Source organism: Camellia sinensis, chromosome 8 (genome assembly GCF_055761805.1).
Source record: "Camellia sinensis isolate YWXY chromosome 8, ASM5576180v1, whole genome shotgun sequence".
Lineage (NCBI taxonomy): Eukaryota > Viridiplantae > Streptophyta > Magnoliopsida > Ericales > Theaceae > Camellia > Camellia sinensis.
In genome coordinates this window covers 54,153,666-54,175,540 of record NC_138968.1, presented here as the reverse complement: position 1 = coordinate 54,175,540, position 21,875 = coordinate 54,153,666, and the positions used below count along the sequence as shown (strand labels likewise).

The window sequence follows — 21,875 nt, the reverse complement described above, 5'->3', positions numbered from 1 at the left end:
TATCACTCGAGATCTTGATGACATTCTGTTTTGCTGTCAAGAGTTCTCCTTTGAGCCGGACATTCTCACTCTCACATATTTTGAGCTTGAGAGAGAGTTTGTCATTGGTTTTAGACAAATTCAGAGATTCCTCGTACAGCTTCTCGTAAGCTTGTTGTAGTTCTTCGCCATTGATCTCATCCATGTCTTCAGATGTTTCATCATCCTCTCTTTGCTCCTCATTCTCCTTGACCTCATCCAATTTAGCAACCAAGGCAGACAAGTTGCTGGATGGAGGTGGAGGTGAATCTCTTCTTTCATGGAATTGGCTCAGAATTTCCCATGCATCTTTAGCCTTTGTGCAGTGAACAACTCGTTGTTGTTCTTCATTAGAGATTGCTCCACGAATAATGATCAGGGCTCTCAGATTGCCCGGATTATCTGCACTTTCTGTATCTTCTTCAATGGCTTGCCAACCTTCTGGTTCAAAAGTTCTGAGAAACGTCCTCATTCTGATTTTCCAATACAGATAGTTAGCCTTATCAAAGGTGGGAGCATGATGCAGGTTCTGGCCACGAGCTGATTCCAAAAGCTTTGGAAGAGGTTGAGAAACCGTGGCCCAAAATGCCATGAATGCACTATCCCCATCTTCACCGGATTCAGGTTCTTCGGGTTCTTGCTCCGACCCGCTTTCATCATCCCAAGTTACGGTGACTTTCTTCCGATTCTTTTTCGAAGGGCATTCAAGAGACATATGGCCAAACCCTTGACATTCATAACACTTGACCCCTGGTCCCCTTACAATCTTTTTTTCAGTAATTTGAGCAAATTTTGGTGGAACAGTTTTGGGTTTGTCATTACTCTTATCTTTTGAAATAGGGGCTCTGAAATTCGGCTTCTTTTTCAAAAAAATTTTAAACTGTTTTGTAAGCATAGCCGTCATCTCAGACTCTAAATCAAATTCAGTCTCCGGAAGTTTTGCAGTCTCATGGGCACTCGTGAAAGCCATATTTTCTTTTTGCTTTTTCTTAGAAATTTGGTGGGCTTCATAAGTCTGCAAATTTCCAACCAATTGATCGAGCTTGAGGGTATCAACATTCTGAGCCTCCTCAATGGCTGTCACCTTTGGTTGGAACCTCTCGGGAAGGGACCTCAAAATTTTTCCAACAACTTTTGCTTCCGGGATTTTTTCACCGAGAGTGAAACAGGAATTCACGATATCACTGAGTTTTGCATAAAATTCATCGAACGTCTCATCGTCGCGCATAAAAAGGGTTTCAAAGGCGGACGTGAGACGTTAAAGTTTTGACCTTTTAACAGAGGTAGTACCTTCGTGAATCGTTTCAAGAATATCCCACGCCTCTTTTGCTATTTCACACGTGCAAATTCGACGGAATTCTTCAGGTGTGACAGAGCAGAAGAGGGAGTTGAGAGCTTTGCTGTTCCAACTCGAATTCTGGTAATCGGTTGTGTCCCATTTATCAAGGGGTTTAGGAATATCAATCCCATCAATGGTGATTGTAGGTTCACTCCACCCAAAGATTACGGAGTGCCAAACTTTCTCATCGATGTATTTTAAAAATGCTCTCATACGAGCTTTCCAATAAGAATAGTTTGTACCGTCAAGTAATGGGGGTCTATGAGTCGAGTTACCTTCACGAATAGAATCCATGATACTAATCACACAAAATCACACTCCTATAGTTTTGAAAAAAAACAAAGAGTGACCCGCTCTGATACCAACTAAAAATCCTACGTGATTTGTGATTAGATCAAGATTAACTTATTCCAAATCCCAATTAATTCAAAACACTCAACCTAAAATCATCAAACACTTACGAGAGTGATTTTAGTTTGTTTGTTTTTTAGAATAAACAATAAATTGACACAAACGATTTTTTACGTGAAAAAAACCACAATTGAAGAACCTTCAATTGTAATCAAAAACCACGGGCGAACCGCCACTATCAATCCACTACTGAAGAACGAAAAGATTACAAAGATACCATACAAATTACCCAACCCAGTCAATTTGTCTCTGAATCTTCTGTAACTCTTTCACCACATCTTCGTCACAGAATTGATCTTGAAGTTGATTCCACACCACAACTTCACTTGTCGAATTAACGACTGCGTAGAATCAAACGCCTTTTGGATTCTACGCTTTAATCTTCGGAATCCACCGAAGAGAACTTACTTGAAACTTAAGAAGCAACCTCCTTGATGTATGAATCTCAATGCATAAGTTCAGAACTCTCTCAAGAACATCAAGGAAAACTATGAAAAATCTCCAAAGAAAACTTTAAACACAACCCTAGTGCTTGTAGATCAGATCTAGGAAAAACTCCTTCAAAAAAACACCCTTAACAGCTTTAAATAGGAATCTGGATCCGCGATCTCCGCTCGAGCTCAACACAGCCCGCTCGAGCGGACTGACCAAAAACTGCGTGCGAACAAACTGAGATGCGCTCGAGCATAGGAGAATCCGCTCAAGCGTAAAATCACACCCACCAGTATTTTTTGCTTGCCCTGACAAAATACTGAGACCTGCTAATCTACGCTCGAGCTCACAAGGATCCGCTCAAGCGGACAGAACAAAAATACAAAAAATTACATTTGAATCAACACAATGTTTTTGTCTCCGGATTTGACAACATAGGGACCTAACACAAATTATAACTACTAATCTACAACTGTTTTTTTTTTTACATGTGTGTGTGTGTGTGTGTGTGAGAGAGAGAGAGAGAGGTATATAGTAATTCTTTAATGAAAACCTTTTTCTAATTCTTTGGTAATTGGAAACAAATCATATGAATTTACATTCTTCATAGCAGCAGTTCAGCCTTGGAATTTAAACAAAGGGAAAGCCTTTGATTTCTAATTATCTTAACTAAGCCATTCGTGTGACTTATGACTTTAAGAAGCAAGAAAGTAAATGAACAATAGGATCCTACCTTGCCATCAATTTCCCCTTAAAGCACTGCCCAAATCATCTTCTACCCCATCTTGATTGAACTGAAGAGATGAGAAAACATTTTAGCATATTTTCATATTTGTGAAAACTCATCAATGGATCTATATTGTGATAGTACACTCTATAAGTGAGATTCTCGTGCAAATTCTATCTAGCCCAGCAAGAGACATAATTCTTCAAAAAGAGAGCATTTTGGATAGGTAGTAATTCTTTCTCGTTCAATTTTAGAGATGTCGTAAATTGAATATTAGCAAAATTATCGTGCTTCTTGAGTTGCATAGCATACACTCACCATTCAGTACCCAGAACCTTGGGTAGTCTGAGGTTGAGAATAGATGTCTTGACCGCCATAATATATCGATAAGCTGAGGTCACACAATTGTACTCTTTGTTCCTGATAAAAAGGACTCATGTCCCTGTTAGGTATGTTTTGATTTTCACCTTCATTGCAAAAATTCTAAACACAAAAAACCCAAAAGCAATACCAATAAACCAAATTTTAAAAAATTTGCAAAAGAAATAGATCTCAGTCAAGGTTGCAACCTAGACTAATTGGTCAAGAAACAAACAATTTCCACCAACTGTTTTAAATTAATCCAGAGTAGAATTTGGAATCCTTTTATTAAATGGGTTAACAGGAATTATTTTGTCTACATGTTTAAAAAATAAAAAAATAAAAAAAAATAAAAAAGAAAGAAAGAAACTACTTTGTTAAGTTTAAACCTTTTCCAAATGGAGTGAACTACCTTCACAAATAAGGGTGCTTGAGTTAAACATTCTAAATCTACCTAATTAAGAAATAAGTAATGAAAGTTGATCTTCATAAAGGCTATATAAACTACTGCAAGATTATTATAGTCTAGAAAATAATAGATCATTCATAAAGATGAACCAAGCCAAATAGATCTCTACAAAAGCACTATCAATCATCAAAATGACACAGTATTCAAAAGAAAATGCAGGTTTAGCCTTGAGCTCCAGGTTTGTTGCTCCAAACCTGATTTGCAAAGTCTTGCTTCTTCTCAATTGCCTTAGAGTGCAGACTCCCTCCCCAATACCTAAAACAATATCAAAAAAACAATTTATGAGCTTTTTTACAATAAAGAATTACAAAGAGAAAAACATAAAAAAATAAAAAATGAAAACTCAAATATTTGATTTAATCAAATCATAGGCAAACATGGCAACATTCAAATTCCAGAAGATCTTAAATTGTCACGTAGCTAATTATCAGTTTTTGTTAATTTAAAATCATGAAGTCATGCTTGTTTCAATCTCATATCCAATGAGAAAAGAAAGATGTATTCAGCCTTGCTTTTTTGTTTAATAGATGGACAAAGATTGTGTTCAGTCTGCTTCAATTATTTCAATGTCATCAATAACAAAAGATCTGAGTGTCCATATCTCAAATTTTCCATATTATGTAGAACAAGGTGAAAATTTTATGGAATCAGAACAATGCCCACCCCCAAATTCTACATATTATGTAGAAGTCCAATCCACGAAACATATTTGGAATCAAAACGAATCAGAAACAAGGTTGTTTTATTCTTAGCAACCGTTGGGAAGGGGTGAATCTCATTTAAGATGACTTCAATATTATAATTAGCAACCATCATTTTTCTTCTCATTGGAATGAAATTTAATATTTAGTGCATCTGAAGTTCACTACAAGAAATATTTTTTTTTTAAATGTCATTCCTGTTTAGAGAGACATGAGATTGGGGGGAAGTTTTTTTTTTTTTTTTTTGGAATTGATTAAATCTAAGCATATTTGGAAAAACTGAGAATAAAAAATAGTTAGTACCTTTCTACAGTACCAAGGCATGCAAGTAACGGTGTCCAACCACATAACAAAAATCTGTGATAAATGTGCAACAAGATTGAATCAAATGGAATTGAAGTATATCTTCTCAGGCAACTGTAACCATAAGAGTAATTAATTAAATACTAGCATATAAGAAACACTGGAACCATAAAAAAAAATAAAGAAATGCTGTTAAATAATAATAATAAAAAAAAGGTTATAAGAAGAGAATAACAGGTGATAAAAAAAACCTATGAAAATCATGGTCTAGTGAGCAATGTACAATGTCATCACCAGAACTCCATACTTAGGACAAGAATATCATACAGAAGGGGTAGATTGACAATGAAAATTTAAAGGAAATTGTTCCAATCCAATGTCAAGACTAAACAGAACAGCTATTACTCAATCTCAGATGTCATAAAGTAAACTGTCATGGAATTGAAAATTGGTGTGATTAGTGCACATGAAGCATATGTAAGCATCCTGCTACTGCTACAATTTTATCATAAGTTCTTAATAATAGTCTAAGTTCTTAATAATATAAACATGGCTTCAATTATAAGAGCTAACAGTTTTTGAATTTTCTTTTTGTGAACCTCTAGTGTACATGAGAGACATACATTGGCACATTTTCTATAAATGAACTTATTCTTCAATTGATAAAGAAATTATAATCCTTAGCCTCACCTAATTCTAGACTTTATTAAATTTTCAAACCACAAAGCATGCAGAGAAATGAACAGAATTAAATATGTTAGGTCCCTAAGTCTTGTCAAACCCGTGAACAAACTTGTGTGCTTGAGTTGTAATTTTCTGTGCTGTTTTGTGTTGCTCGCTTGAGCGACGAAGTGCTCGCTCGAGCAAAGGACTGCGTCTGGCTTAAAACCTGAAAGAGATGAATGTGCGCTCGAGCAAAGACTAGGTGGCTCGAGCGAAGAACTGCGTCTGCATAAAACCTGAAAGAGTTCATTTCTCGCTCGAGCGAAGGTTTCGTAGCTTAAGCGAAGGCACTTATGGAAATCACACGAGTTAAGGTTCTCGCTTGAGTGAGAGAAGCTTCGCTCGAGCGAGCTTCAAAATCCGGATTTCTATAAGTAGTTGGTTTTCTCCAAAAATTAGGTTTACTTTTTCAAATCTACTTTGAGGTGTTCTAAGGTTTTCTTCTGGAGAGTTTTTGTGAGTTTTCCTTGATAAAATTGAATGAGTATTAAACTCATGAATTGAGAAGCATACATCAAGGAGGTTGATCGAATGCACATACAAGAGTGTTATTCTTCGGTGGATTCCGAAGATTCAAACGTAGAGTTTCAAAGGTGTTGATTCTGTACATAGTCGTTAATTCGACAAGTGAAGTTGTGGATTCAATTTCAGGTGGATTAGTTCCGAGACGAAGGCTTAGTGAAAGAGTTACAAAAGTTTTGAAGGCAAATTGACTGAGTTGGGTAATTTGTGTATTATCTTTGTACTCTTTCTTTCTTCAGTAGTGGATTGTTTAGTGGCGTTTCGCCCGTGGTTTTTTATTACAATTGAAGGTTCTTCAACTGTGATTTTTCCACGTAAAAATCGTTTGTGTCGATTTATTGTTTATTTATAAAATAACAATCTAAATCACTTTCATAAGTGCTTGATGATTTAGATTGAGTGTTTTAATTATTTGGGAATTGGAATATTTTAAATCCTAATCTAATCATGAATCACTTAGGATTTTTAATTGGTATCAAAGCGGGTCACTCTTTGTTTTTATCAAAACTATAGGAGTGTGATTTTGTGTGACTAGTGTCATGGATTCTATTCGTGAAGGTAACTCGACCCATAGACCTCCTTTACTCGATGGTACAAACTTTTCTTATTGGAAAGCTCGTATGAGAGCGTTATTAAAATCCATCGATGAGAAAGTTTGGCACTGCGTGATCTATGGGTGGAGTGAACCTATTGTCACCATTGATGGTGTTGATATTCCTAAACCCCTTGATAAATGGGACACAACTGATTACCAGAACTCGATTTGGAACAATAAGGCTCTCAATTCTCTGTTTTGCTCCGTCACACCTGAAGAGTTTTGTCATATCTGCACGTGTGAGGTAGCAAAAGAGGCTTGGGACATTTTGGAAATGATACACAAAGGTACTACTTCTGTCAAAAGGTCAAAACTTCAACGTCTCACCTCCACTTTTGAAACCCTTTTTATGCGCGATGATGAGACGTTTGATGATTTCTATGCAAAACTCAGTGATATCGTGAATTCCTGTTTCACACTCGGTGAAAAAATCCCAGAAGCTAAAGTTGTTGGAAAAATTTTGAGGTCATTACCCGAGAGGTTCCAATCAAAAGTGACAGCCATTGAGGAGGCTCAGAATGTTGATACCCTCAAGCTTGATCAGTTGGTTGGAAACTTGCAGACTTATGAAGCCCACCAGATTTCAAAGAAAAAACAAAAAGAAAGTATGGCTTCCACTAGTGCTCATGAGACTGCAAAAACTCTGGAGACTGAATTTGATTTAGAGTCTGAGATGACGGCTATGTTTACTAAACAGTTTAAAAAAAAATTTGAAGAAAAAAAAGCCTAATTTTAGAGACCCTATTTCAAAAGACGAGAGTAATGAAAAACCCAAAATTTTTCCACCAAAACTTGCTCCAAAAACTGAAAAGAATATTGTAAAGGGGCAAGGGGTCAAGTGCTATGAATGTCAAGGGTTTGGTCATATTGCCCTTGAATGCCCTTCGAAAAAGAATTGAAAGAAAGTCTACACTGTGACTTGGGATGATGAAAGCGGGTCAGAGCAAGAACCCGAAGAACCTGAATCCGGAGAAGACGGGGATAGTGCTTTCATGGCTTTTTGGTCCACTTTTACTCAACCTCTTCCAAAGCTAGCAGAATTAGCTCATGGTCAGAACATGCATCATGCTCCTACCTTTGATGGGAGTAACTACCTGTATTAGAAGATCAGAATGAGGGCTTTTCTGAGAGCTTTTGATCCAGAAGGCTGGCAGGCCATTGAAGAAGATACAGAAAGTGCTGACAATCCGAGCAATCAGAGAGCCCTGACTACTATTTGTGGAGCAATTTCTGATGAAAAACAGCAACGGGTTGCTCACTGCACAAAGGCTAAAGATGCATGGGAAATTCTGAGCCAATTTCATGAAAGAGGAGACTCACCTTCACCACCTTCCAGCAACTTTACTGCCCTAGTTGCTAGATTGGATGAGGTCAAGAAGAATAAAGAGCAAAAAGAGGATGATGAAACATTAGAAGACAATGATGAGATTAATGGTGATGAACTGCAACAAGCTTACGAAAAGCTTTACGAGGAATCTCTAAATTTGTCCAAAATTAATGACAAACTCTCTCTCAAACTCAAAGCATGTGAAAGTGAGAATGTCAAGCTGAAAGGAGAACTTGTAGCAGCAAAGCAGAATATCATCAAGATCTCAAGTGACAGGCAAGACTTATGTGGAAAACTTCTATCTTGTGAAACTGAAAGGAATGAACTTCTGAAGGTGTATTCCACATATGAAGAGAAGCTTGAAAGTCTTGAGATGTCACAAGCTACATTGGAAAAGATAGTCTGTCAGAAAGATGAAGAACTCCGTATTGCTAGAGCCACTATTGCCATGTGGAACAAAGGTTCCAAATCTTTAGAAGACATCCTCGGGTCTCAACAACTGGGGTGTGACAAAAGTGGGCTAGGCTATGGTGCGACAGCTCACAAGGGACAGGCCTCTACTTCATATGACCCGAAGACTCAAGCAAAGGGAAAGCTGAAAGTAGACCAGGGTGATCCCTCTCTTCATCTACCTAAAGGGGGTAAGATCAACAAAAGGTAGGTAAAACCAGTTTTTATTTGTCATCACTGTGGTAGGTATGGCCACATTCGTCCTTATTGCTATAAATTGTTTGGTAAGGTGTCTCAAAATGGTAGAAATTCTAATACTTTTTGGGTTAGGAGACAACCTTACAGGTCTAGGCAGAATACCAAGATTCATGAGGGTGTTCACAATGCCAAGACATTTACCAAGACCAAAAAGATTTGGGTGAGAAAAGATGATTTGACTTGTTTAGCTGTTCACACTGCCCTAAAAGTACGTGACTCACACATGTGGTATCTTGATAGTGGGTGCTCTCGTCACATGTCAGGTGACAAATCCTACTTCACCTCCCTTGAAAAATATGAAGGAGGAATTGTTACCTTTGGAGATGACGGCACTTCTAGAGTCATTGGTAAGGGCTCTATAACTGTTGCTGGTCTACCCAAGCTCGAAAATGCTCTTCTTGTTGATGGTCTTAAAGCAAATCTTGCTGGTCTACCCACCATGAAGTATTGTTTTCAAAAAATAAATGTGAAATTTTGGATAAAAAGGGAAATACTGTCTTGCATGGGGTTTGTACATCTGACAACTACTATGGGATTGTTACTACTAATGATCTCACTTGTCACTCTGCCATCATAAGTAACATTGATTTGTGGCATCAAAGATTAGGTCATATGAATTTCAAAGACCTAACTAAGATAGCCAACAAAGAGCTTGTGAGAGGAGTACCTAAACTGGGTAAGAATCTGAACCATGTGTGTGGACCATGTCAACTTGGAAAGCAGACCCGTGCCCCTCATAAAAAGGTGAACAGCTTTACAACCAAACGTCCTCTTGAATTGGTTCACATGGATTTAATGGGTCCTACTCGCACTGAAAGCATTGGAGGTAAAAGATATATTTTTTTAACTGTTGATGATTTTACTCGATTTTCATGGGTAAATTTTTCAAGGGAAAAATCTGATACATTTGATGCTTTCCAGACCTTAGTCCTTAAAATTCAAAATGAACAGGGTGTTTCCATTGGGCGTATCATAGGAATCCGAACTGATCCTGGTCGTGAATTTGAAAACAGTTCGTTTTCGGATTTTTGTGATATGCATGGAATTAAGCATGAATTTTCTGCACCTATTACTCCACAACAAAATGGAGTGGTTGAGAGGAAGAACAGAGTTGTTCAAGAAATGGCTAGGGTCATGCTCCTTAGTAAGAAACTTCCTCCAAAGTTTTGGGCTGAAGCCCTAAATACTGCTGTTTTTGTCATAAATCGTGTGTATTTAAGGCCCGGCACTTTACAAATTCCATATGAATTGTGGAAGGGATTGAATCCTAATGTAAAATACTTCAAAACTTTTGAAAGTAAGTGTTACATTTTCAAAGATAGAGAGCCTTTGGGCAAATTTGACTCCTGAAGTGATGAAGGTATTTTTCTAGGGTATTCAACCACTAGTAGGGCTTTTCAAGTCTATGACCTGCGAACTTCTTTTTTAATGGAATCTATCAATGTGGTTATAGATGATACAGGTTCCCCTACTCCAGCAACAAATGAGGATGACAATGGTGAGTCTCCAATCTTGGATATTGAACCACAAAGTCAAAGAAAAGCTGAGGTCCAAGCACAAGAAGTTGAGACGACACCATCCTCACAGGTAAGTCAAAGTCCAAAGAGTGCACAAAGAAACATCACTCCTGATGCTTCTGTCACTGCAAGTCCTGAGTTCAAACCATCAGCAAGGGTGAAACTGAATCATCCAGCTCAACAGGTGATTGGAAGTGTATCGGATCGAATGAAAACCCAAAGACAGATTCAGGATGAGGTATCACATATATGTTATGTTTCATTAATTGAACCTCAGAATTTCAAAGAGGCCTTGCTAGATGATAGTTGGGTCAATGCTTTGTATGAAGAATTAGGTCAATTTGAACGTAACAATGTTTGGACTCTAGTTCCCAGACCTAGAGACATGAATGCGATAGGTACCAAGTGGATCTTTAAAAATAAATTTGATGAGAATGGTACTGTGGCTAGAAATAAAGCCAGGTTGGTTGCTCAAGGTTACACTCAAGTAGAAGGTGTTCACTATGATGAGACGTTTGGCCCAGTTGCACGTCTCGAATCTATTCGTATTTTACTTGGTGTTGCTTGGTATCTTGGTTTCAAATTGTTTCAAATGGATGTGAAAAGTGCCTTTCTAAATGGGTACTTGAAAGAAGAGGCATATGTTGAGCAACCAAAAGGGTTTGAGGACCCTAAATGTCCAAATCATGTCTACAAGTTAGACAAGGCTTTGTATGGGTTTAAACAAGCCCCTCGGGCTTGGTATGATAGACTTACTACCTTTCTTCTTGATAATGACTTTCAAAGGGGTAGTGTGGCTAAGACTCTATTTGTGAAACATACTAAGTCTCATATCCTTGTTGCTCAGATTTATGTTGATGATATTGTGTTTGGATCCACTGCTGATCATCTTGTGAAATATTTTTCGGATTGCATGACACATGAGTTTGAGATGAGCATGATCGGAGAGTTGTCCTATTTCTTGGGTCTTCAAATTAAACAGTCTCCTTCTGGAATGTTTGTTTCTCAGACTAAGTATGCCAAAAATCTTGTGTCTAAGTTTGGTCTTGAGTCTGCCAAACATGCCCGTACTCCCATGAGCACCAGTCTTCACCTTTCCAAAGATTCCTCTGGTATTGATGTTGATCCTACCCTTTATAGGAGTATGATAGGGAGTCTTCTTTACCTCACAGCCAGTCGTCCTGATATTGCCTTCAGTGTAGGTGTTTGTGCCCGTTACTAAGTCAGTCCTAAAGAGTCTCATCTTCTTGCGGTCAAACGCATCATCAAATATGTGAATGGGACATTGGGGTATAGGGTTTGGTTTTCTACTGATACTACAGCTAAAATTACTGGTTTTTCTGATGCCGACTGGGCAGGGTGTGCGGATGATAGGAAGAGTACATCCGGGGGTTGTTTTTACCTTGGGAATAATTTGGTTTCCTGGCATAGTAAAAAGCAAAATGCCATCTCTCTTTCGACTGCTGAGGCTGAGTATATAGCTGCAAGGAATTGTTGTGCACAAATGCTGTGGATGAAGCAAATGCTTCATGACTATGGGATAGAACAGAACACTCTCACTCTTTTCTGTGATAACACAAGTGCCATAAACATTTCAAAAAATCCTGTCCAACACTCTCGCACTAAACACATTGACATTCGTCATCATTTTATTCGAGAGTTAGTAGAAGAGGGCCTTGTTGTTCTTGAACATGTTCCCACTGAGCATCAATGGCTGATATTTTTACAAAACTCCTTGATCTTCTTCGATTTGAATTCCTTAGAAAGACCTTGGGTGTCATGCTCGATCACTAGAGTGTTACTTGTTCCTTGAGTAGGTGTGAATGTTTAGTTTTATGTGTGCTTGGATGCTATAATCTCATTGTCATTGATATCTGTTTTTCTTGCATCCATCTTTATATGTACACTACTCATGCTGCTTATAAGATCTCATTGTTCTTTGTTCATAGCTCATTTTGAATGCCCATGCTCATTAACCTCATGATCTCATACTGTACACATCCTTGAGATAAATTATTGCAGGGGTTTCTGCAAAAGTGATCAAAGTTCTCTATGGACCACTAACAGTATTTCTTGTACTGTTACAGTGGAATTGACCGATACTAGTATATCATGGGTGATGTTGAGTCTCTTAACCATCTACCATCTGTTTTCACTTCCACGGTTTCTCCCTCAGTTCCTTGAAGTCTGGGTATTAGGAAACGGCTACCTTAGAGGCACCAACCAGGCCATCCTTTATGATTTCATTCTTCTCTGGTTTGGTTTCCACACTCTTAAGCGTGAATACCACCAGTGAGTGACCACAAGAAAGAAACAGTTTGAAAAAAAAAAAAAAAGGACTCATTGATTGAGGAGGAGCCTCCGCATTTCCTCAACAAACACCCCGTGATTCTTAGTGGTTTGACTTTTCTCTATGATGTTCAGTTACTCTTGCTGGAGGTCCAACCATCCGATCACTACGAGGATTAACTCTAGCTCAGTGGACTCTCATGGATTGCACAAACACCCTTTATTTTGTGAGATCTCATGTTGGATTTTGAGTTGTACATTCTCATGTAGCTTATGATCACTGATTATATTTTATCTGCTTTGCTCATGATTTCCAGTGTCATTTTTTTTTTAAAAAAAATTGCAAGTTTACAGGTTTCATGATGTGCGGATTATTTCATCTTAGTATTCATTTTGGCTAAATGTGATTATCTACTTTTGTTCCAGGTCTCACTTCATGATATTGAGTATCTTGTTTTTTTGTTTTTTTTTTTTTAAAAAAAAAATTTGGGGTCTTGTTTTTTCTTTTCTTGGCTCGAGCAACGGAGTCCTCGCTCGAGCGTGCTTCTGCTACTACATTAGACCTGAGAGCATGTGTTTTTGGCTCGAGCGACAAGTTCTTGGCTCGAGCGAACCCCTGTTCATTATTGCCCTCGCTCGAGCGAGAGAGTCTTCGCTCGAGTGACCTGTCGAGGTTCTAATTTTGGAACTATCTCTTCAGTTCATTTGTTTCTCACCTCTTCGTGTTTCCTCTCTCTCTCCCCTAGGGTTTTCGTGGTCGGAATTGCTGCAATCTCTTGGTGTTTCTCTCTGGATTTTAGAGCATTTTCTTTGTCTTCATCTGCTCTCTCAGTATTTGGTAAGTTTTTTGTCTCTTCGTTTGTTTTTTGTTTGGTTTGTGGTACTTGGGTTGAGTTGTGTCTGTGAGTTTGCTCTGTTTCATCTAGGGTACTTCATTGATGATTTTGCTTATTTCATTATGCTTCGTGTCTCTCACGTGCATCTAGGGTTAGTGTTCTTGGTTCATTTTATGCTAGGTTTGGATGCTTTGGTTTAATTTGGGGTTTATTTCATGATTCCTATCCTAATTTCTGTGTGTTGTTTACATTGTTTATTAAATGTTTAACATTTTCATGTTTAATTTGTGGTCTTAGTACTTTGTTTTTTTTTTTCTTAGTGCTTAGTCTGTTCATCATTTTTATATTCTGCTATAGTTTTGAGTTTTTTTACTGATGGATTACTAATGTTGTGGCTTTGCTCTGTTATTTGGATTTGGGGATTGTTGGTGTCTCTGTTCTTGTGATGTGGTTGTGGTTTGTTTAGTCATGGCGGAGTCATCCAAGCGTCGTAAAACCACTATTTCTCGTCCCCCTTTCAACACTGAAAAGTTCATGTCAAAAGAAAAAGCCAAGTTGTTTAGGGAGTCGTTTGCATCTCGTAAAGTTCATTTGGAGCGAAATGTCCTCCCTAGTGCCTTTGAGGTTCTCACCATTCGTTCCTTATTCGATTCATTAGGTGGTGATCAAGTATTACATTTTTCAGGGCCACAAAATTTGAGTCTCATCTGTGAATTCTATTGCAACATCCATTCTATTCAAAAAGAAGTTTGTTCCTTTAGCACTTGGGTTCGGGGGAAACCTATCGACATCACTTTTGAGGTTTTTAGGGTATTTCTTGATCTTCCTGAGGTTCCGGATTTTAGGTATCCTCTCCTTACCCGTACTGGGATTGACTTTGATCAAGTCGCTTCTGAACTTTGTGGTTGTGACCGGACTTGGATCACCGGGTCACTTATTCAGCAGTATGAGTTTGTTCCTCGATTTCGTCTTCTTAATCTTATTGTTTGTGCTAATATTTATGTCACCTCCCATTCTTCACACATTACCTAGGATCAGGGGTATGTGTTGTACTGTATCGCTCATAAGCTACCTATAGATCTCCCGGCCATGATCGTTTCTAAAATGCTTGCTATTTATGAGGGTCGTAAATTTTGGGTCTTCCATATTGGTGTTTCCTTTCTTGTTTCCTCTCCTCTCTTGGTGTTCTCACTCTTGAGGATGATGAGTTTGCCCATCCTATGAAACCCATCACAAAGCTCACAGTTTCACAAAGTCAGGCACATGTAAGGGGGAGTGTGTCAGGGGTTGGGAGTTCTGGTGCAGGTGGTGCAAGTGATGATCCTCTCGCCGAGGAGGATGAGGTTGAGGCTCCCCATGCAGCTCTAGTAGGTGCACATGATCTTCCTGAGCTACGTCCTCGCTCATTTCGTGGCCAGCTACAGCACTTGGAGCAGTCTATTACTTGTCGCCTTGATCTCTTGGATGCCCGCCTTGATGCCCTTAACAGTAGACTTGATGAGCAGAGTACCATACTGGCTCGGATCTTCTCTATACTTCAGATGCAGCATCCACCTTCTCCTTCCTAGTTTTTGGACTTCGGTTGTTTTTGAACAGTTTTTCTCTTGTCTGGCACAGTTTTTGGTTTCTTTATTTGCCTAGTTTTGCTTCTGGTGTATATCCCGGACAAAAAGGGGGAGTATTATGATTTGCAGGGTTGCAGGGTATATCTTCTTGTGGTACTTATATGTTTTTGCAGGCAGGGGTTTCATTTATTTTGGGTGATGTATATGATGTATATGGGATACTTATACGGGATACTCATACTCATGATATTTACATGTTTTTGGAATAGATGTTTTTGTATACATGTTTCTTTGCAGATTGCATTGGATTTGTTTTTCTTGGAATATATGATGATGTCTTGATGGTTTATTATGTTACATAACAAATTCTCTCCAAGTTTATTTTGTGTAGATTGGTTTGTCATCAAGATTGGTTTCATAGTTGGTTTAGCTAGTTCATGTGTTTTAGCTAGATCTTTTAGTTGTAATTGTTTTAGCTAGTGCAGTTGTTTAGGAAATTGTGTTAGAAAGTTTTGCCCGGGTATTAACAAAGGGGGAGATTGTTAGGTCCCTAAGTCTTGTCAAACTCGCGAACAAACTTGTGTGGTTAAGTTGTAATTTTCTGTGCTGTTTTGTGTTGCTCGCTCGAGCGACGAAGTGCTCGCTCGAACGAAGGACTGCGTCTGGCTTAAAACCTGAAAGAGATGAATGTGCGCTCGAGTGAAGACTAGGTGGCTCGAGCGAAAAACTGCGTCTGCATAAAACCTGAAAGAGTTCATTTCTCGCTCGAGCGAAGGTTTCGTGGCTCGAGCGAAGGCACTTATGGAAATCACGCGAGTTAAGGTTCTCGCTCGAGCGAGAGAAGCTTCGCTCGAGCGAGCTTCAAAATCCAGATTTCTATAAGTGGTTGGTTTTCTCCAAAAACTAGGATTACTCTTTCAAATCTACTTTGAGGTGTTCTAAGGTTTTCTTCTGGAGAGTTTTTGTGAGTTTTCCTTGATAAAATTGAATGAGTATTAAACTCATGAATTGAGAAGTATACATCAAGGAGGTTGATCGAATACACATACAAGAGTGTTATTCTTCGGTGGATTCCGAAGATTCAAACGTAAAGTTTCAAAGGTGTTTGATTCTGTACGTAGTCGTTAATTCGACAAGTGAAGTTGTGGATTCAACTTCAGGTGGATCAGTTCCGAGACGAAGGCTTGGTGAAAGAGTTACAGAAGATTTGAAGGCAAATTGACTGAGTTGGGTAATTTGTGTATTATCTTTGTAATCTTTCTTTCTTCAGTAGTGGATTGTTTAGTGGCGTTTCGCCCGTGGTTTTTGATTACAATTGAAGGTTCTTCAATTGTGGTTTTGTAACAACCCACATTAATGTCCTAGTCATGTTTGCATGCATTTGTATGTTTTGCCATGTTAAATTGCTGTAACAACCCATATTCATGTCATGGTCATGTTTATGTTCATTTACATAACTTTGTCTTGTTAAGTTTGCATTCATGAATCTTGTCTTGTTTGCTTAAGTGTTGCTTGCATGCTTTGTTCCTTCCCTGCCATGCCAAGCCTAGGTCATGTTAAGCCTAGATCATTTCAAGCCGAGGTCATCTTCAGTCTAGAATTTATCTTGGAACCACTTTGTTTGACCTCCACCTTCGCCCTGACATATTGGCTGAGATGTCATTATCTAGGCCGAGGTGTTCATCACCAAGGCTGAAATGTGTATTATCTAGGCCGAGATGTTACCTTTGCACCCAAGTGATCTTGTCCTGGAGTGGTATGACCTAGACCGAGGTGTGGCACATCTAAGCCAAGGTGTGGCACAGCTTAGTCAAGTGTTGTCCTTCCTAGCCGAGGTCATTGTCACCTTAGTTGCCGAAGCTTTGTCCTTAGCCAATGTCATCACTTGCCGAAGTGCCTTACCGGGTAGCTTGTTAGATACACTTTGTCTTACACATGTCTTGTCAATCTATCACCTTTTTTAGGAGAGCCAACCAGCCGTTGCCACGTGTCCGAGCTGAGTGTTAAGTCAGCCGGCAGAGGGAGAAAAACCTATCATTTCTATATCTTTGTTCTAGAGAGGAGAGAGAAGCTCTAGGAGAGGAAGAAGAGTTCTTGAGGGAGAGTAGATTTCCAAGCTTGATCCCTAGAGATCAAACCGTTGGATCCGTGTTCTAAGGTTAGATTCTTGATCTGCTCATGTTGTTCTTTATGTTCTTGTTATTGCATTGCATGATTAAATATGACTTGTAAGCCATGCATTGCTTTGAAGTTCGGTTTTAGAAAGAGAAAATAGTATTCATGTGTTCTTCAAGAAAAGTCATGTTTTGATCCGAAAGCTCATGCCAAGATCCATGTTTTTGTGGTTGTTTCCATATGATCTTCAAGCATGGGTAGCCAGGTCCATGTTTTTGAACTCATAGCATGAAATCCCAGATTTTTGTAATAAAAAAGTTATGATTTTGGCATTCATATTCTTCATGATCTTCATGTTCATGTTCTTCATGTTCTTCACGGGTGGAAACCCCGATCTCTAGACCTCACTTCCCTAAGTGTAGTCGCCAAGATCACTCTTACCTAGACCTCACACTTAGGCCAAGCATCGTATCTCACCTTGGCCTACCTTGCATGATCACTTACACCTTTAGTTTGACTTGTGCGCACCTCGGCATGCAGCCGCACGCCGAAGCCTAGGTAACCACACCTCAGCCAGGAGGTGTGGGACCTCGGCAAAGACCTGGTTGGTACCCAGCATGTCTTCCTGACATGTAAAACAGTGTTTTGACTTCCAGCATGTTTTCCCGAGATCACTTGCATGCATGTAAGACTTATTTTAAGAAGTACATTCAGTAGACTTTGCCATGTGTTTGTAGGACTTGGACTTTTGCCTTGATCCCGACGTCCCAAGAACTATGTGAGTGGTATTTCTAATAAAGCTATGTTATAATGTTTTGTTAAAGCTTCGCTTTGCTTGTTTTGAAAAATATTTGTTAAGCATGAATGATTACCCCTATTTTATGTATCAAGTATTATCTTGTTTTGATGACATTCTTGGAAAGTCCTTAGTGCCAGGGGACTATAATGCAACTGCACATCTTGTTTTGAAAGTCCTTAGTGCCAGGGGATTATAATACAACTGCACGTCTTGTTTTGAAAGTCCTTAGTGCCAGGGGACTATAATGCAACTGCACCATCATTTGAGATATCTCCCTTGTTTTGTCTTGTTTTGCCACCGACGGTCTATGAACGGGTGGGTTTGTTTGTCAGGAATGTCATCACCCCATGTATTATGTAGATGTTATTAAACATTCCAAGAAGATTTGAAAGGCCAAGATTTGATTGATGAACTTGATTCATCCCACGTTTTGAACAAGCTATGATATATGTATTGTTTTGACAAGGACCTCGGGAATCATTCATTTAAACCTTTATTACTTATACCATTCATTGAGTATCCACGCTCACCCTCCCTATGTATATATGTAGGTAACAAGCAAGAAGTCGGCTACACCGAGATGTGTGTTTTGCAAGATGTTTTGGATGCATGTTATGTCGGCAATATTTATGTCGGCAATCTTGAAGATTATGCTTCTTAGTTGTATTTCATGTATTTTGAACATGTCAGCTTGAGAAGCCTTTTAGTCAAGATGTAATATGTATTTTGTATTTTATTTTGCTTATATTCAAGTTGTAAAACTATGTAAAGATGTATGTTATTTCATTTGATCTACGCATTGCTCTTATGGACCACTTGTATTGTAAATTATTGCTTCCGCACTTGTTAGCCCCATATGTAATACTCTGATTGTGTGTGAATTTTGAAAGTTGGCCTTCGGTAATCTCGAATTACTGGCCATCACGGCACAATTCTACTAGGGGCGGAATGGGGTCGTGACAGGTTTTTCCACGTAAAAATTGTTTGTGTCGATTTATTGTTTATTCATAAAACAACAATCTAAATCACTTTCGTAAGTGGTTGATGATTTAGATTGAATGTTTTAATTATTTGGGAATTGGAATATTTTAAATCCTGATCTAATTACGAATCACTTGGGATTTTCAAAATAGTTCAATTAGTGGAGAAGTTTCCCTACAAAAACAGAATAAAATAAAAAATAAATAAAAAAAAAAACTGAAACCAGTTTTCATGAAAATCCATAATGTCTATATATCCATGTGACTATAAAATGAGACAAGTATATTTTCAATTAAAGAAAGTATATAAAGCCCCCTCTTAAGCACAACAAAAAAATGTAACAATAGACACTGCAATTTTAAAGGACCTCCTCATTTACAAAGTAAAGCAAGGGAAAAAGAAAGACAAACTCATCCTGACAGATGTAAATTGAACTTTTTCATCAAGTCAGCTCACATAGTTGCATATTCAATTAATGGACCAAAAATTATGTACCTTAGATGGATCATTAAAGCGGTTCACGAATTTTTGCCTTTTATTGATTGATGTAGTTCCATCAAGCCTTACGAACGGATATCTTCTCTCCGACACAATTGAGCAAAAAGGTCCAGTGTCTGATGAATTAAAACTAATTTATTTAACACCAAACAAAATCAAAATAATAATAATAACAATAATAATAATAATAACAATCTTATGGGAAAAGAAGTGCCACAAGTAATTGCCTGATGGACAGGATACATAACTAGACAACTTGCATAGCAGTAAACTTTCTCATAAGCACAAAAAATAAATAAATAAATTTCACTGTGAGAACATTTTTCTGAGTTCTTTTTTGGGAGCACAAAAACTACAGCATCCAAATAGTTCCCACATGGCTACAGCTTCTCAAGAACTATGTGTTTTGTGTGAGACAAAAAGCTAAGGCAACAATACATCGTTTGATTTCTACTTCAGACTAACCAGTTACTTCAGTTGGCAAGAATCAATCTAAGAACTACCTACGTGTAGTTTGAGACCAAGACAATTCGGTCATCTATTCTCTGGCGCAGCTGGGAGAGAAACCGGGCTAAGACATGCATTTTTCCAGATAATTCAACCCAAACCCCCTCGCCACCAGTCCAAGAGCCAGATCTAACAGAACAGATAGAACTCCAAGATATCAAAAATATTGGACAAGAATTTCAGAAATGTAAACCAAAGAAAATATGGAAGCAATGACTTACCTTCCAGAGAACATTTTTGGGAGGAAAAAACGCAAACAGTCCTCAAAGCAGGTGAATAAAAAAAATTAGACACCAAAAGCATTAGTGGAATCAAAAATCCCAGTAAATACAAAGCATGGTAGTCTCTTCTATGGCTTGGACAGGAGTGAAAAAAGCCCACACAAAATATCCTTTAAACTTTAATCAGCATTCTTTTATTAGTCTCCATGTCATCAAATCTGTTTTTGAATTCATAGTCTAGTCTTAAAATATTTCATTGTCTTTGCTAGGAGATAAGTGATTTGTTCTTCGCCACATGTGGGCTCCTATGTAGTCTTTGTGGGATCTTGTTGTCCTCATCATCTTCAATTTGTATTTAATCAAAACAGATTCTGAACTTATAACACTACAAATTAACTGTTGTTGATTGATATAACTCATTATATTTTCATAACAGACTAAGTTGAAATAGAAGCATCACAATTACTAATAACAGACTAAACAACTTCATTTCTAATCTTTAGCTGGAAACAAACATTAATCAGTTTTCTCAATCTTCCATCATAGATTATACATTTTTTAACCTCAAATACAAGCTGTATCTATAAATAAATAAATAAAATGGGTCTAACGAACTAAGAACAATCCCTAAAATATAGAACAAAAGAATCTTTGAAGGTAAAAGGGTTTTGAAAACCCTAGAAAAGTTTCGATTCGAGCTTGGAGAAGCTGTGAAGGAACAAGGGTGAAGAAACAGAGAAAAAGTTCAATCTAGGAATTTCAAAATGATGAGAGCTCAGTGCTTGAAGTACCAGAAAGCAAGAACATGAACAAATAGAGTCCTAATCCTAAATGGAGTGAATGTGTGTGTGGAAGAGAGAGAGGGGAGATCTAAACATACTTGAGATTTTTTCCAGACCGAAGAGAAGAGAATAAGCACTATCGTCGTCGAACCGTTGAGCCGTCAAACCAGTCTCGAATCGCCGAGTATTGCTGTTGCGGAACCAGTCTCACTGAACCGTCGATTACGCCACCATCGATCATTCCCCTTCAAAATCTCATGCCGCTAAACACCAATCTCCCTTTCGAACCCCCTTCTTCTCCCTTGTCTTCTAGGTTATCCGATTTACAGCTTTCTATCTTCTTTTTAGAACCCAAATAGAAGCCAAACAGTTTGTATATATTTTGATTAAAAAAAATATTCTAATATATTTTTGGCCATTGGCGCCACATCCTACTAGTCGATTGGTTCGGTAAACCTAGCAACCAAAGAGAAGAGATGAGATGAGATGATCACCCTAGCAATTGATTCAGCCTTCATCATCATCAGATAGAGACAGATTGAAAGCCTTGTGATATTCCATTCTGAAGGCAAAATAGCTATTTTGGGAAAAAAATATTGGCGCCCAAATTTCATTTTGGCACTTTTTTTTTTTTAATCATACAATTCCCGACATGCATTATGCGTCGTGAAAAAATAATACTTTTAATGGCAGACGATGTGTGCGTCGTAAAAAGTGTAATACTTTTAACGGTGGGCGTTGTGTACGTCGTGAAAAGTATTCACTTTTTACGGCTAGCGTATGTGCGTCATGTATAATTAATGTATTAATGGCACGCCATATGCACGTGTAGACACCCCATTTTTGACCGTCCTCAAGACTTGGATGTTATCATTTAAACACTCAATGATCATCCATGCTCGTGTTCGTTTTGAGTTCTCGGAGGTCTTGGCCGTACGCCTTGCCTCAAGATCTCTCAACTTGCTTGTTTTGTGCTTTGTTGTGGACCAAGGACTTGTGGTTTTGCTTCTGATGGAAGAGGGTGGCTTGTTGGCCATCCCCTCAACCCATCGACTAAGGCACGTTGCCATCGGCCTTGTTTTCTTGCCATCTGCCATAAGTGTTGGCCAATCAGCACTCTTTTTGGTCGA

At 38.3% G+C, this 21,875-nt stretch overlaps 1 protein-coding gene across 17 annotated transcripts in view; it reads right to left on the bottom strand.

Moving 5' to 3' along the window:
- Nucleotides 1-21,297, bottom strand: part of LOC145796937 (uncharacterized) — a 35,158-nt gene extending 13,861 nt beyond the window's left edge. For 7 of the 17 annotated variants that reach the window (XM_082882654.1, XM_082882647.1, XM_082882650.1 and 4 more), the window contains exons 1-6: nucleotides 19,743-21,297; nucleotides 19,233-19,351; nucleotides 4,761-4,874; nucleotides 3,951-4,011; nucleotides 3,246-3,347; nucleotides 2,934-2,994 (exon numbers count right to left, since the gene is read on the bottom strand). In XM_082882654.1, the coding sequence (XP_082738780.1) occupies nucleotides 3,249-3,347; nucleotides 3,951-4,011; nucleotides 4,761-4,874; nucleotides 19,233-19,246 (288 nt within the window). In that variant the 5' untranslated portion in view covers nucleotides 19,247-19,351; nucleotides 19,743-21,297 and the 3' untranslated portion in view covers nucleotides 2,934-2,994; nucleotides 3,246-3,248. Of the gene's footprint in view, nucleotides 1-2,933; nucleotides 2,995-3,245; nucleotides 3,348-3,776; nucleotides 4,012-4,760; nucleotides 4,875-19,232; nucleotides 19,352-19,738 lie in introns of those variants that run through there. The other 10 variants (XR_014337685.1, XR_014337684.1, XM_082882659.1 and 7 more) reach the window with 10 other exon arrangements.
- Between the last annotated feature and the right edge of the window lie 578 nt (nucleotides 21,298-21,875).